Consider the following 16,645-nt stretch of genomic DNA (forward strand, 5'->3'; position numbering starts at 1 on the left):
TTTTTTTTAAGAAAAACCATATCTGATATACACCCAGCTTTTAGGGCCTGTTCCTCCTGCTGGTTAGGCTAGAATTTAGCCACATGCCCATGCTGAGGCTGTGGATGGTAGTGTCATGGGTACATGCTGTGATGCCCACCATTTTGTAAAGTAAGTAGATTTAAATTAAATCTGGCAAGTGCAAGCTGTAGGAGGGGCAAAGGAAGGCAATAGCTTCCCCTAGTGGCGTCAGAAAATACTTTAGTCAATGACTTCCACTTATGACATTGGGATCTTTGTTTGCCCCTTCCAATATGTGTACTACAGGGCTGGCTTCCTTCCTTCCTTTATAAAATATATAATGAAGTTCCTAGCCCCAGCTCTTCCAGCGTCTGATGTTAATATATCCGTGCCCTAATTATGAACGAGGGCCTCATATTCCTACCCCAAGGCAGGCAACCATCATTGACCTGTCTTACAGATAACCTTGTGCAACCTGTATTACCTTATTTCAGGCAGAGCTGTGACTAGACCACAGCTATGTAATACGACAGACACAAGTCTCAACCATGCTGCCTTTCGGAATGAATGCACCATATTATGTGCCTGGCTATGCTGCTTATATCCATTGATCTCCTCACTAAAGCACACTCTTCTCACAGAACTGCCAATGGAACCCAGGAATCCTAATACCTAATGTTCCAGTACTGTTCCACAAATAATTGTGGAACAGACTGGCAAAATGTTTCCATACTGTGCTCTAGGGGCTTATTCACATAAAGGACAATGAGCTAGTACTGCTACTGTTTACTCCTGTAGTTCAAGGAAGGGACATCTTTGCTGTGGAACTGAAGGCCCTGTTCTTATCATGGGTCCAAACCTTGCTCATGAGCCACGTGGGGGAAAAACAATGTGTGGTCATGTAATTAAAGACTCTGTAATGGATAGGCACACGGCAGCTGAACTGAGGTTGCCTGGGCAACCTCGGTTCTGGCACTTCCTAACTTACCAAAGCTTGATTTAGGTCAGGGGTGCCCAAACTGCCGCCCATAGGCCGCACGTGTCCCACCAGAGCATTTTACAAGGCCTGTGGCCTGCTTCAACACTAATGGCAGATTGATTAATGTTTTCATGTTCACATCATTTTAGTTTACATGAGTGTGTGTAAATAGACAATACTGTACATAAATGGTCTCTATCCAAATATATACAAAACAAGCTGAATTTAAAATATAAATCAATACAGGTGACTTTAAATCTGTTTGGCGCACACAAGGTTGTGCTTAGGTTTATGTGGCCCTTTTTGTAATAAGGTTGGGCACTGCTGACTTAGGTAAAAGACTGTAAATGTCACATCACTCTTTGTATACCATGTATATATAAAAGTAGCATTTGGATGCCTCATGGCATTGCTGAAGTACTACCAAGCCTTTCAACGTTAAGCCGTCAGTCTGAATCCAGCCCAGCTCTGTAGGGAAGCAGTTCCCATCTAATGCATATTTGGTGGCCGCAATGTGAGATGAGTGTGGTGGGCCTTGGTACCCACCACATCAAACACATCAAACTTGCCACTATGCTTTGCACTGATTGGCAGACTTGAAGGAAAGGCTAAGAACTGTAAGGACCATGGGGAGAGTATTATTACTGTTACCCCTAGCTGAAGCTGCCAGATTGGGGTTGAAGCTTCTGGAAGGGGGTGGGTGGATGCATGCATGTGTTTGTAAAACTTCCTCTACTTCAGCCCTGTAGACAGAGGACTTAGTTCACCAGGGATGTCAAGCTGATACCTTTCACCTGCACTAAATTCACACAACTTTTTAAACTGAATATTAACATTATGTACAAATACCTTATAACATAATTTGTATAATATGTTACACTTGGAGTTGCACAAAACTTGGCCTCAATGTGTAAACATCTGACATTTTTCTCTTCTGAAGGATGTCTTTTTCTCCCCCTTAACAGTAATGGAATATGAGGGGTCCAGTTGCAAAAACACATCCCTTGATGTGTCCTCTAATTAGATAGCAGTAGAAAAGGTGGAACAAAATCCTTTATAGCCTGACTCTGCATCACGAACCAGTAGAAATGAGGAGGAGATGAAATGTGATGGTTCTCTGATGAAGTGATTAGCTGTTGTTGACACTATTTGTCTAAACGTTTGCAAAGGCAATTTTGGACTATTTTGTTTGTCTCCTCCTTCTCTTTAATATTTTTTTCTCTACATCTTGAACTGTTAGTCTCCCTTCCAAGCCACAAAGCCACCATAAAATTCTCTCCAGATTGCATTGCTGCTGAGTTATTTGGACTTGCTAAATAGCAAGGTCGCTTGTTAAACTATCATATAATCTTAAACTGGGATTTTGTGTTGGAAACTCTTAAAGTATCAGACTCAAAAAATATAATTAAGTTTTTGTTTGCTTTGTAACTGTTTTTTGCTACATTTTAAAATAGCTTTAAATGTGAATATCTTCATTGAGGATTTGTTGTGTCCCACCCTACTTGATGCTGTAGAGCTGCTTCTGAATCTGTATGATCAAGTTCACTTCCTCGTTAGCAGGGCTGCAATGAGGCAAACACTGGAATATGACTTTTCTGCATGTGGAAAATAAAGACCTGATGCTCTGAATAAGAACTAAGGGTGCTCAGCTCTTTCTATTTACCATCAAGTATGTTTGCATAATTAAAAAAAAATTGACGTTTTAGAATCAATTAACAAGTGTAGTTCTTTTGTGTTGCATGTTTTCTATTAAGATAGCCATTAGTTTTGATTTCAAGAGGGGAAACTGCTCTCTCATTGACAAAGCATGTATGTATCTTTTCCTTTCTCCCAGGGTCTATACAGACCTTCCCCAAATCCTCAACAACTTGAAACACCCACGTTTTGAGTTTACCGAAGATGAGGGAGAAGCAGACATCCTCTACAACTTTTCCCACTTCAAAGATTACAGGTGACAGCTATTTCCTTGCAAGTACAAATTATCTGGCTGCCATATAAAAAGCTCTGTTCCATGGAGTGGTCTTTTTAAGTGATCTCCATCTCTTGTAGGAAACTAAGTGAAGAGAGGCCCCATGTGATGTTGAATCAGTTTCCATGTGAGCATCTCCTGACAGTCAAGGATTGTCTAGCATCCATATCTAGACGAGTTGGAGGGACGGAGGGGCCAAAATGGCTGCCTCGTACTTTTAACCTTCACACAGAATTACCCCAGTTTATCAGCTATTTTCAGCAACGTGAGAGGAGGTAGGCCATGTTGCTGTTGCTTGTCTTGCAATTTCCTAACCAACTTTCTCCAAGTACCAGCAAGTGCATGTTTTGGGTTAATTGGATTAAACAGCTCTTCTTCTGCCATTAATTTGTACTAGCTGCATTTCACTTATGTTCTAGTGGATTTTATCTGAAAAGTGTGGGCTTTACTTATTCGTTTTAATTCCAAAATATGTATTGTGACATACTGTGAAATACATAGGGTGGAATCATTGACTCCATTGAAGTCAGTGGCAAAATTCCATTTTACAAATGTACGAAGATTTACAACTTTTGTGTGGGCAGATAGCTTTCTCTGTGAGCTAATGGCAATTTAAAGCAGTTTAAAGTAGAGCAGTGATTGTGCCCAGTTTTCTTGGTTAAAACACATTTCCAAGCGGAAGTCAAATTTAGAATTAACCTTGGACTCCCTTAGAGAGGCTGAAAGAAAACAGACTCTGATTCTCGTTAGGCGTTCTGTGTTACCTTACTCATAAGCACTTCCTGTCACAGCAATCTCCTCCGGATCCAGGAGAACTGACCGTAACAAGGAATTTGTCTGGTAGGCTACGTCTACGCTTACAACCGTGTGTACAGAACAGACCATGCCCAATTGGCATGGGTAAAAATAGCAGTGTAGATGGTGAGGCATGCCTTAGGCAAGCAGAGTAGATTAGAATGCCCTAGACACCTGAACCCCAGGTTTTATACTGTACACAGGGCTCTCTACACACCAATCAGCACTTTTTTCATCTGCAATGCTATTTTTAGCAGGCTAATGTCCTGCTGGCAGAGCCTTTCCCCACCACTGTGAAAGGCTCCAGCAGCAGGGAAAGGGTTTGGCTACTAGAACCTTTCACTGGGTCATGTAGCTACACACTGTAGTGACAAATGTGGACACTTGCCTTTCACTGCAGTGTGTAGCTACACATGTCCCTGTACTCGGCATGCTGCCATAAAGCGTAGACGTACCCTTAGTGAGGGACTGGGGGCAGTTGATGTCTTGCTCTTTCACCAAAATAACCCCTATCTTGTCTCCCAGTTAGCTCCCTGATTGTCCTGGGGGTTGTGATTGATAGATGATCCTGGAACCATCTAGCTGCTTCTCTCTCTTCTCAAGACACTGTTTCTTTACCTCCTGAATGGACTTAACCATGAGGGGAAATTTTAAATGTATGTTCTTAGCCTGTAGTATTCTGATTGTTGGTTAACAACAAGTATGTGCAAGAGGTGATCATGAAGCCAGAGTGTGTGTGTGTGTTGGGGAGGGAGTTTCAAAATCTACTCTTTCAGTGAAAACACAGATCCTTCACTAAAACTAGTACTGCACACTGGTATTAAAACTTAACCACAGGCAGGCTTCCAGATCACCTAGAGAACCTTCTCTGCATGCCTTCACAAATTCATTGGGGAAGACGGGACCTCCAGGGTCACCTTGCTATTGCTCAGTAGCATGAACAGACTAAAGACCTGCATATCGCTCCTACTTTGTCCAAAGCTTTTTGAAGAGTCCAGCCTCTTCAGATATCTAGGTAGTGGAAAGAGAGTGAGGAGAAGGTATGCTCTCCTGAGCTTGACAGGTGCGTTTGGGCAAGGGATTCACATTACTATGTTCAGTGTTCAGTCCCCAAAAGAATAGCTGTCTGTTATGTAACTTGGTTGGCTCAGAGGTGGCCTTGAGGAACCTAATTTACAATTTTTAAAGCACCCACCTAGAATGTTCTCAAACTTTGTGATCACCTGGTCAGAATGGGCTCTTGACCTACAAACAAGCACTTATGATGTAGTAATGTATGTATGAAGGAAAAAGGGATTTTACCAGTGGAAGTATGGTAGGCCCTTGCTGAAAAAGAAAGTGAGAGCCCCCAAAATCCTAGCTCATGTCAGCTGTGATCCAGGAGTCCTTGGTTCTTGCACCCTCCCCTGCTGCATCAAAAAGAACATACCGATTGGTAATGCATCGGTCAGTATCAGCATGTGGTTCAGAATGGAGGTTGGCCAGTAAAACATGTAAAGATAAATGAGGTGCGCACTGACATGCTGTGGCCTTGACTGAGGTTTTTTTTTTGTTTGTTTTTGTTTTTTTTATTGTAGGGGAGAAGACAATCATTGGATATGCAAACCATGGAACTTGGCCAGAAGCCTAGACACCCACATCACCAACAATCTTCACAACATCATCAGGCACAGGGAAAGTAGCCCAAAGGTTAGAGGAAAGTAGGCTTCCCACTTGGTTTGAAGCAAGGTTTTTTTTTTAACTTGATGCTCTTTGTAAGAATAAACAAGAGGGAAAATAATTTCCTTCAAGAGGTTGTAATAGCTGGTATATGTTTCTGAGCATTTGCACATTAAAAGGGTGAGCTCTTGATGAATTCATATTGAAATCTTAGCGTTGTGCGGTGTTAGAATATTTTTCTATTTGTTCGTAGTAGACCATGTCTGTCTGTTTAGGACAGAAATAAAATTTTCCCTGACCGTAATGAATGCTTAAATGTGTTGCTCCTTTTATGCTACTCAGTAAGAAATCTAGAAGATGAATTCCCACTTTCATGTAGCTTCTGTTGGCTGTAAATATAAGAAAGTTATTGCTACTTCCCTCAGGTTGATCATTTCTCTCAGTCTCACTGTTCATATGCGCAAAATGCTTCTTCCACCAATGATGGATACATCACATGGCTTTTTATAGGAAGCCAACAGTGTGTGGTCTTACATCAGACTGTCACACAAGCTTTATGTCCCGTGACTTAATAGAATATCTGTTTTGGACTATGTGCCTTTTTTGGAATTCCAACATCAAATTAAAAATGCATGAAGAATTACAGCATCCTTTAGTTCAGAGAAAGCTGATAATATATAAAGTGAGACTGTTTTGTTTGGTTGTTTTTAATAGAATACTTCTTAAAAAAAAAAATCTGTTTAGTTTTTCTGTAAACTAGCCATTATTTCAAAAGCAGTTTTAGAGCTGTGTTTCTATACCAGTTAACCAAAACTAAGCAGTGTGTAGTTAAGGAGACAAAACAAAATGTTTTGTATCTTATCAAGCACCTTGTAAACAAAGGGAAAATGTGTTTTTAACAACATAATCAAGGTCCTAGGTATTATGGATCCAGTCTAATGTGCTGCAAGACATTCTTAACTTTTATGGCATCCTTGATGGCTGCCCTTGTTCCTCACCCCATACCCCGAAGTCTCACTATCTCCCCTCCGTCCATGCTTACTTTGTTCATTGGTAGCTGTCACACACCACCTCTTCCCCTAGATCAGTGGGTCTTAAAGCTGGCCCGCCACTTGTTCAGGGAAAGCCCCTGGCAGGCTGGGCCGGTTTGTTTACCTGCCACGTCCACAGGTTCGGCCAATCGCGGCTCCCACTGGCCGCGGTTTGCCGTTCCAGGACAATGGGAGCCACAGGAAGCAGCGGCCAGCACATCCCTCAGCCCGCGCCACTTCCTGCAGCCCCCATTGGCCTGGAGCGGCAAACTGCGGCCAATGGGAGCCACGATCAGTCAAACCTGTGGACACAGCAGGTAAACAAACCAGCCCGGCCTGCCAGGGGCTTTCCCTGAACAAGCGGTGGACCAGCTTTGAGAACCACTGCCCTAGATAAATGAACACCAGCTCGTGGGGCTGAGGGAACTGAGAAGTTGGAGTAAAGGTGACTTCAGAGTAAAAGCAATTATGCTGCCATTTGTATGGCCATATAATTGCATTGCAAGTGAGGGCCTGAATTTTTTTGGCGGTGAAAAGTATCCTTGGACAACTGGAAGATGTCCGGTCATCTGAGGAGGACCAAATGTTGGGTTGGATTGAATCTTATGAAAAGGTTTATAATGTAAGCAGAGAATTAAATAGAAGATTTCAATGGAATGAGGAGGGTAGTACTTTAATTCTGTACGCTGACCTGATAAGAGAGCATGCACTCAGGCTATTTGGCTACAAACAAAGGCTACGTTGCTTATATTGAGGAACTTTTTAAAAAGGAAAACTTGGCTTAATGTGTGTTGGTAGAATATCTTGGACTGTCCGAACCCACTGATACTTGTTTCTGTCATCACCTACTGTGCATCTCATTCCTTAGGGTTTAATTGTGTTCAATCTCTGTGTTTTTGTTTTAGGTAGTGTCTAAGTATATTGAGAGTCCAGTATTGTTTCATCGGGAAGATGTGGGGATGGTTAAATTTGACATTCGTTACGTTGTGCTTCTGCGATCCGTAAAGCCACTCAAGCTGTATGCTTATGATGTTTTTTGGCTGCGGTTCTCAAATCGGTAATAACCTTTTTTTTTTTTTTTTTTTTTCTCCTTTCTAGGAGTGAAGGAGTTAGCAGTATTAAATTGTGATCCCTTGCCTTTCCAAGATCTTATGTGATTAACAGTGTCTCTTTCCTTTATTTGTTAGCGCATTTTCACTTGATGACTTGGACGACTATGAGAAGCATTTTACTGTCATGAACTATGCTTCTGGTGTAACCTTAAAACAGGTAAGCAAGTGATACACGAAAAGCAAATGTCTTCAGTCAATCAAGATGCTGGTCCTTTATCTGTGACTGTCACCAGATGCCCTGATGCATATCCACCCAAACAAACTTGACAGGTTATACCTGTTCTGATGCAGCTATTTTCCCAGATTGCAGATCCAGAGCAAATAGTCATAGATTATGGCACAAATTTTACCTCTCTAATCAAATCCATGTAAAAAGTATTAAAAGGACATCTTACCACTGCCAAACTGATGGTTTAGTGTATGTTTTCACCACATAGTAAAAAGGACTGTCTGGTAGAAAAGCTTGGAACAAATAGTTCTCATTTTTGCACTTTCTAGACAGTGAAATTCCCCAGGACCTTATTTGGATTTGTACCATGTGTGTCGATAGATTCTGCAACTCATTACTCCTTCCTTTTCCGCCCTTTTTAAAAAAAAAAAAAAAAAATCCTAGCTCCTGGTGGGAATAATCTAGCAAACCAATCTCTAATGCCATTAAATTATTTTAGGTTCACTATGATGAATTTATTCCTCTGTTTGAGAAGCAATATCCTGAATATTCCTGGAAAACTGTGCAAGTAAGTCACCAATCCCTCTTATCCATATAAGATGTTCACTACATTTTTCTTTTAGGCACAGGTGTTTTTCAAAAGTTCAGGTGTTTTTACCAGGGTAGTGAGTAAATGTCTCTTCAGTGCAGCAAAAGCCAGTAGTCCCAGAATTTTAAAGTCTGCAAATACAAAATGCTCAGTCATCTGTGTTACTATTATATTACGGTTTTAAGTTTTCCTCCATGAAAAGTTGTCATGGTATACTGTGCTTGGGAACAAAATTGGTGTACTGATGGACAGACAGTGGAAGCAGAAGGCTGTATGTTTCCAAAAAGTTGCAGAGCTTGGTGGAGAACTCACCCCTAGTTGCAGAATGGCGCATAGATTCTAAGCTTTCATTTAAAACACTAATTTGTCACAATCATGAAGGCTGGCAAAACCTGGATTGTAAACAGACAGTGGCTGCAATGATATATCCACATGAATCTGCACGAAGCCTGAAACGGTACTACTTAACATGTGGACCGGTCCTTCCATTTCAGTAGGTTAACGCTGCTATTGAAAGATAACCATTTCAATAGCAACATGGTTGACTTTTTTTCGCTGCTGAACTTTTAAGCAAAGTTATTTAGAAACTTTCCTGACCTCAGCCCCAAATGCTTCCCCAAGATATGGAAATAATATCAAAATAAGAAAGTGTCTACTGTACTGATTGAGGTTTTGGTATTTATTTTCATATTTAGTCTCTTAACTACATAAAGCTGCTGCTTAATTTGTAATCTGCAGCACTCTAACAAAACAGCTCCAAGGACCTTGTTATAGAATTTAGGTCCTTCTTGCAGTGTAGTACACAGCAGGCTGTTCTGAAGGGTGTGAATGCATACACTAGCCATTCTGGCATAGCAGATGGAAATGAGTACTTTACCAAGTACACCTTTCTGGTTCCTGCTCTTGAGGTGGTTACGCTATAAAGTTGGCTAGCACAGAGCCTACATTTCGATGCCTTTGGGATTTTTTACTACAAGAGAACAAAGGGCAAATGAATAGTTTAAAAGTGTAATGTCTCTGTTCTTATAACTCAGACCCTTAGCCAAACATATTGAACTAAAATTTTTCCTTTTAGGCTGAACTTTCACTTGCTGTCCAAGCTAACTCTTAATCTTCATACGTTTAAAATTCCATGTTATCTGAGCTTGATATAAAAGGCAGAGACCCCTAAATGTCCTGTCACCACAAAAGTGCTTTAACATGGCCAATTCCCTAGTGCCAAGATATGTTTGAACTATAGAGCTGTGTAGAAGTTCCAAATGTGATAAGTCTACAAATGAAAATGAATAGAGGGTGGATTGTGAAACAGTCACCTTGGGTTATTTTGTGGTGGTGGGTGGCTCTCAAAAGAAGAAATTGAATGCAAAGGTAACTAGTCAATAGTTTGTTTTCCTATTTATCAAGAGCCAGGAAGTACAGAGGTGGTTGGTTAAGCATTTGATCCTGCAGACACTTACTCATGATTTTAGTTGATTTCACTAGAACTACTCACGGAAGTAAAGCTATTCAGGGTATATGAGTAGTTGTAGGATAAGCCTTAAAATTACACAAAGGAAAACCTTTTTTTAAACAGTGGCAAAGTATCCCTCAAGGAGAATTCTGGGCAAAGTGCCACGAATTAGACTTTTTTTATGTTTACAGGAGGTATATTTTACTCTAATGTGGCTTGGATATTAAAAACTCCATGTACCATAACTCTTTGACATCCTTTTATTTGGTCTCCATATTATATCGAGAAATGTCATCACAGTGTGTTCAGACTGGAAATTGTTCAGTTTTTTTTTAAATTTGGAATCATCTTTGTATGTTTGTAAAACGGTGAGAGAAAAGTGGATTGATTCAACGGGATGCCAAAACTTCTGAGCTGTAACTGTTGGTATTCACAGAACAACTTTCCTTTCCTTTTTAGGTTTCAGAGTAACAGCCGTGTTAGTCTGTATTCGCAAAAAGAAAAGGAGTACTTGTGGCACCTTAGAGGCTAACCAATTTATTGGAGCATGAGCTTTCGTGAGCTATAGCTCACTTCATCGGATGCATACCGTGGAAACTGCAGAAGACATTATATACACACAGAGACCATGAAACAATACCTCCTCCCACCCCACTGTCCTGCTGGTAATAGCTTATCTAAAGTGATCATCAAGTTGGGCCATTTCCAGCACAAATCCAGGTTTTCTCACCCTCTGCCCCCCCACACAAACTCACTCTCCTGCTGGTAATAGCCCATCCAAAGTGACCACTCTCTTCACAATGTGTATGATGATCAAGGTGGGCCATTTCCTGCACAAATCCCGGTTCTCTCACCCCCTCACCCCCCTCCAAAAACCACACACACAAACTCGCTCTCCTGCTGGTAATAGCTTATCCAAAGTGACCACTCTCCCTGCAATGTGTATGATAATCAAGGTGGGCCATTTCCAGCACAAATCCAGGCTTTCTCACCCCTCTTCCCTCCCCCCCCCGGAAACACACACACTCACTCACACACTCTCTCTCTCTCTCCCCCCCCCCCCCCCCCCGCTGGCAATAGCTCATCCACAAGTTTAAATCCAAGTTTAACCAGAATGTCGGGGGTAGGTGTAGGAAAAAACAAGGGGAAATAGGCTACCTTGCATAATGACTTAGCCACTCCCAGTCTCTATTTAAGCCTAAATTAATAGTATCCAATTTGCAAATGAATTCCAATTCAGCAGTTTCTCGCTGGAGTCTGGATTTGAAGTTTTTTTGTTGTAAGATAGCGACCTTCATGTCTGTAATCGCGTGACCAGAGAGATTGAAGTGTTCTCCGACTGGTTTATGAATGTTATAATTCTTGACATCTGATTTGTGTCCATTTACTCTTTTACGTAGAGACTGTCCAGTTTGACCAATGTTCATGGCAGAGGGGCATTGCTGGCACATGATGGCATATATCACATTGGTGGATGTGCAGGTGAACGAGCCTCTGATAGTGTGGCTGATGTTATTAGGCCCTGTGATGGTGTCCCCTGAATAGATATGTGGGCACAGTTGGCAATGGGCTTTGTTGCAAGGATAGGTTCCTGGGTTAGTGGTTCTGTTGTGTGGTATGTGGTTGTTGGTGAGTATTTGCTTCAGGTTGCGGGGCTGTCTGTAGGCAAGGACTGGCCTGTCTCCCAAGATTTGTGAGAGTGTTGGGTCATCCTTCAGGATAGGTTGTAGATCCTTAATAATGCTTTGGAGGGGTTTTAGTTGGGGGCTGAAGGTGATGGCTAGTGGCGTTCTGTTATTTTCTTTGTTAGGCCTGTCCTGTAGTAGGTGACTTCTGGGAACTCTTCTGGCTCTATCAATCTGTTAATTTACTATTAATTTAGGCTTAAATAGAGACTGGGAGTGGCTAAGTCATTATGCAAGATAGCCTATTTCCCCTTGTTTTTTCCTACACCCCCCCGCCCCCCGACGTTCTGGTTAAACTTGGATTTAAACTTGGAGAGTGGTCAGTTTGGATGAGCTATTGCCAGCAGGAGAGTGAGTTTGTGTGTGTGTGTGTTTCCGGGGGGGAGAGGGGGAGAGAGCCTGGATTTGTGCTGGAAATGGCCCACCTTGATTACCATGCACATTGTAGGGAGAGTGGTCACTTTGGATGGGCTATTACCAGCAGGAGAGTGAGTTTGTGTGGGGGGGGGAGGGCGGAGGGTGAGAGAACCTGGATTTGTGCTGGAAATGGCCCAACTTGATGATCACTTTAGATAAGCTATTACCAGCAGGACAGTGGGGTGGGAGGAGGTATTGTTTCATGGTCTCTGTGTGTATATAATGTCTTCTGCAGTTTCCACGGTATGCATCCGATGAAGTGAGCTATAGCTCACGAAAGCTCATGCTCCAATAAATTGGTTAGTCTCTAAGGTGCCACAAGTACTCCTTTTCTTTCCTTTTTAATTTGCACTCCACCTGCTGAGGTAGCTTCAGAAGTGTAGTGCTGTACAAAATGACATAGACATGGATTCCATTCCAGCATTATAATACTTTTATTTGTAGGGTTTTCTGTAGTATATAGTAATGAGATAAATTCTGGGTGCTCAGCACTTAAAAAAATCAGACCAGTTATTAGGTACATTAAAATATAAATCTAGAAGCTTAATTTCAGGCCCCTATTTTTGAAAATCATGGATGTGGGTGGGTGTGAGGGAACAAATATTAAATTATTCCTGAAGAAACTTGACCCCTTTTTTTGAAAGTCTGAAGGTTCTTGTTGTCTGCAGGCTTGTCATTTGTGATGACATTTACAGTTTGAGATGACTCATAAATGAAACTTTCACCTACAAAAATCACTTTTATGGGGTTCTCGCAACTATTTGCATTTTATTCAGAAACTGACTTCTCTTTGGCAATAGGCAGAGATTTTTAAGGCATTTGCTGAATTATTCCAAGCTGCTTCAGCTAAACCTGCACCGTTTGGCATCTGTGATTATCCATCATCGCGAGCAGTATATGCCATTGACCTGATGCTTAAGTGGGATACTACCAGAGATGGTAAGATTGAATTTATTCTCGCTCTGTTTTTTAAATTTGGTTTTTTTGCTCAAAGTTTTTACTTTTTTTTTTTTTTTTTTTTTAAACAGCAAGGCGGGCTCCATGATGTTTATACTGAAACAGACTGTTTTGATGTCTGTGGGGTTGTATATGTGCGAGGGTGGAATCCAGTCTCCTTGTTAGTAGTAATAATGGTGGAGATACTGCCGTGCATCTGTCTAATTCTTTTTATTGGCTCTCGTCTGCCGTTGTTTCTGCTATGCTGATGTAAACATTTGAAGATAGGTGGGCATAATGCTTTACAGCGATCGGTTAATTCTAACCGCAAGCACCCTTTCCTATTGTGGTGGTGGTGGTACACCTATACAAGGAGAGCAGTCTCTACTAAAAGTAATTATTATAAACCCCATGATTTAATTCCACTGTAATCATACAGGTAGGAAAGAGAATCTACGTTTTTTGTCTTACTCTTCAAACATTATTGCAATTCAAAAGGGAAACGCAACCTCCTGACCTTATTTTAGGGGTGAGAGGAAGTAGAGGGCTAAGTGGGGAGGTTCTGGGGCCTGTGCTGTAGAGGAGGTCAGACTAGAATCTTGATCACAATGTCCCCTTCTGACTTTGGAATCCATAAGTGGGAGGGGAGAGATTTTGTGCTGCAGCTGAGGAACCCAGCTCTGTTTCTGTAGCAGGTGAACTAGAGAGAACAATAAAGCAATACAAAGAGCAAAGGAGGCTTGTTGCCTAAAAATAAAGGGGGAAGCAGTCTTTTTTGGAAGGTGCATCTCAACGTTGTGGTTAAATAAGAAAGACGCACTAATTCTGATCTAGTTAAACCAGTGCCCCTTTTTCTCATATGGACAAGGCCTCAGATTATGGCATTTGCCCCAGGAATGGGTTTGGTGTCTCACTACCTCATACTGTAGGCCTCAAAAAAACCCTCTCTGGGTATGTAGTAAGAGTTGACCATCTTCAGCCTCTTTCTATGGTCTCTACTACAGCAAAAGGAGGTGGCTCCCAGCGTCTCATGTGTACCTGGTAGTAAAATGGAATGTTTTGTTTTCTTTTCTTTTTTCAGGGAAAAGAACTATGCAGCCTCAGGTCCTGGAGGTGAACTTCAACCCTGACTGTGACAGAGCCTGCAAATACCACCCTACCTTTTTTAATGATGTCTTCAGCACCCTATTTCTGGATGAAACAAATAATTGTCATGTGACCTACATTGTTTAGGCCTAGAAGGCTCGACCTGGTTATTTGTTTCCTTTACAGATCTGCTTAACAGCAATATTTATATCTCAGTTCTATGAGCTGCTCATGCGACTATTTTCCGAAAATGGTAATGAAGGAAAACTTTTATCAGTTGAATGGGCATATACTGCACTTGTAATCAGTAGTCTGTGTTTTCTTGTCTTGTTTAGTTCTAATCATCAACTTGTGTTGACTTAAATGTCTTATTAAAGCCCAGAAAAGTATAATAGTAACTGGAGCAATCAGCTGTTGTTTCTTAGGTAGCCTAGTATACCTAATTTGCATAGCAGGAAGTGTTGTACACGTTTTCTGTGTCTGCATTAGAAAAATAATTTCCTGCATCAAAATGTCTGAGGTCATACATCATCTCTTCCTCTCTGTGGAATACCATTATCTTCCAAGCACTAAAATGCTTTATTCCCCAAATTGATGTGAATTATCTTACTTCAGGGTTGCATCTGATAACTCCAGTGAGCGAACATTTATGAAGCCTGTTTGTAATAAAGTATTGCAGCAACATGAGAGTTAGTTTTTTTTCAATTAAAGGTCACTATACTTTCTCAAAAACTATTCAGAGCTGCTGTCATCTTTTTAAAGTTGAATGAGGTCTATGAATATATCCCAATCTAGTAGTTTTGGGCTGTTTAGCATGCATGGTAATGCTGAAATTAGATGGAAACTGTAGCTTCTCTGTCACATATCAAACAATTCATTCCTTTGCCACAGCAGTTAAGATTGAATATCATCTGGCAAAATTCTCATTGAGGTCAATGGGAGTCTTGCCTATCTAAGGATTTGATCTCAGATACCAAAATGAATAATTAATGAAGAACTGCACTATAATGAGCTAATTGGGACTTCAGAGGGGTGGGTTAAGGGCCATTACAATTGCCAAAGGTCTGAAAAGACCTGGAACAGTATTTTATTTTGAGTAAACAATGCAAGAACACAGTATCCTTTTAATCTTTAGCAATGTCTGTATCAAGAGTTATGGCTCAGAATTTTGCCCCTTCCTAAGTAGTACTGGCCAAATTAAACTGTTTGTGTGTGCTGAGGAACAGCTAGTTCACATTAGTATTCTGCTTTAGCCAAACACAAGTTACACTTTTCTCAAACAAGTTCTTGGGCTCACTATGGAGGTAACTGGGTGAAATTTAATGGCCTTCAGCCTAGATGATATAAGTGTCTCCTAACAAACTCCAACATCTTATGCTAAACTTTGGGGATGTTTTGCATCACGGATCTCAAACTCTAATCACCACAAGGGCAACATGAGGACTAGTACGTTAGCCCGAGGGCAGCATCACTGACCCGGCCCCGCCCCACTTCACCTGTCCTGAAAAGTGCTAAGCGCTGCCAAACAGCAGGAAGGGCCTGCAGGTAGGCAGAGGAGCAGGGACTCGGTGCACTGGGAGGAGAGGAGCCTGGCAGGCCACAGGAAATAACTCCGGGGGTGCGAAGAGCTTGGTGCGCCGCAGGAAATAACCCCCTGGGCCGTGTGTTTGAGACCCCTGTTTTACACTGTATACATGCATTATTTATTTCTTGAAGTATTATAGCATTAAAAAGTGATATTAGTTAAACTTTATTTTTTTGATAAACATTGTAACAAAAACTAACCAATTGCAGATTTTAAGCAAAGTGTACAAAGATACCATTTTAAACCGTCTTAATCTGCAGCAATCATAGATAGCTTCTAGCCTTGCACTGATATCAAGGAAGCAAGCAATATCACCAGTTATCTTTCAGTCTTCATGTAGAAAAGGGTTGATTATGCCATAGAACTTTTTTTTTTTTTAAAAGCAGATCTTCCTAATGTTCAATCTGAAGAACTGTCTGCCAAGCACTACCATATAATAGTTCTGATTTCTGAGAAGCTTAGTTTAAAGTTACTTGATATACCTAGGAAACATGTCAGTAAAGGAGAGAGGCAATTTCAGGGCAAGTGAAAATTAGTCACTGCTGGAAATTGCTGTGGATCTGGGGCAGGTTAAAAGAGGAAGATTTAAATCCTAATAGTGTAAGTGGGAACTGGGAAGCATGGTCATAAAAGAAGTAGTAATGTGCTAGCAGTAGAGGAAAGGTAAAACTTCCTGTCCCAGGTACCTTGTACAAAAAGTTCCTGTTTCTAGTTCAGCCATTTACAACTCTGTGCCTTCTGGTCTAAGACTGCAACACTAATCTTGAAGCAGCAGAAACATCTTGTACCTGTCTCCAAGCAGCTAAAGGGGCACCAGCAGCCAGACATCCCTCCAGGGGAGGCAGCTTGCTCTGCTAGTAGACGAGAATACTAGCAGTCTGCTAGTGAAGCATCCAGGTTCCAAGCAGAACAAGTTAAAGGCACTAATTCATCTTTCTGTGATTTATTTTCCCCCCCTTCAGGTGCTCGTTGGATATACTCTTTGGGCGCTGTCATCAGTTCCTGACTGTGTGCTTTGGATTTGCTGTTGTCTATTTTTTTAGCCAAGTAAATTACACTAGTTGCAGTGGCAAGGAAATGGGGAGGGGAGGCAGCTTTCTTCTAGTTGCAGAATCCTTTTGGCTTTAGCCCTTTTAAAAAAAAAAACCATGGTGTAAGACTAGTAAGTTCCTTATTGTTTAAT

The 16,645-nt window shown here is 41.3% G+C and overlaps 1 protein-coding gene across 1 annotated transcript in view; it reads left to right on the forward strand.

Annotated features, from left to right (window-relative positions):
- TTLL12 (tubulin tyrosine ligase like 12) overlaps positions 1-14,561 on the forward strand; it is a 66,625-nt gene extending 52,064 nt beyond the window's left edge. The window contains exons 7-14 of the mRNA XM_084638241.1: positions 2,814-2,930; positions 3,029-3,223; positions 5,321-5,432; positions 7,339-7,490; positions 7,621-7,702; positions 8,214-8,282; positions 12,656-12,794; positions 13,873-14,561. Of these exons, the coding sequence (XP_084494367.1) occupies positions 2,814-2,930; positions 3,029-3,223; positions 5,321-5,432; positions 7,339-7,490; positions 7,621-7,702; positions 8,214-8,282; positions 12,656-12,794; positions 13,873-14,024 (1,018 nt within the window). The 3' untranslated portion in view covers positions 14,025-14,561. The remainder of the gene's footprint in view (positions 1-2,813; positions 2,931-3,028; positions 3,224-5,320; positions 5,433-7,338; positions 7,491-7,620; positions 7,703-8,213; positions 8,283-12,655; positions 12,795-13,872) is intronic.
- Positions 14,562-16,645: the final 2,084 nt, after the last annotated feature.

Source organism: Lepidochelys olivacea (genome assembly GCF_965140295.1).
Source record: "Lepidochelys olivacea isolate rLepOli2 genome assembly, chromosome: 1".
NCBI classification, from domain to species: Eukaryota; Metazoa; Chordata; order Testudines; family Cheloniidae; genus Lepidochelys; species Lepidochelys olivacea.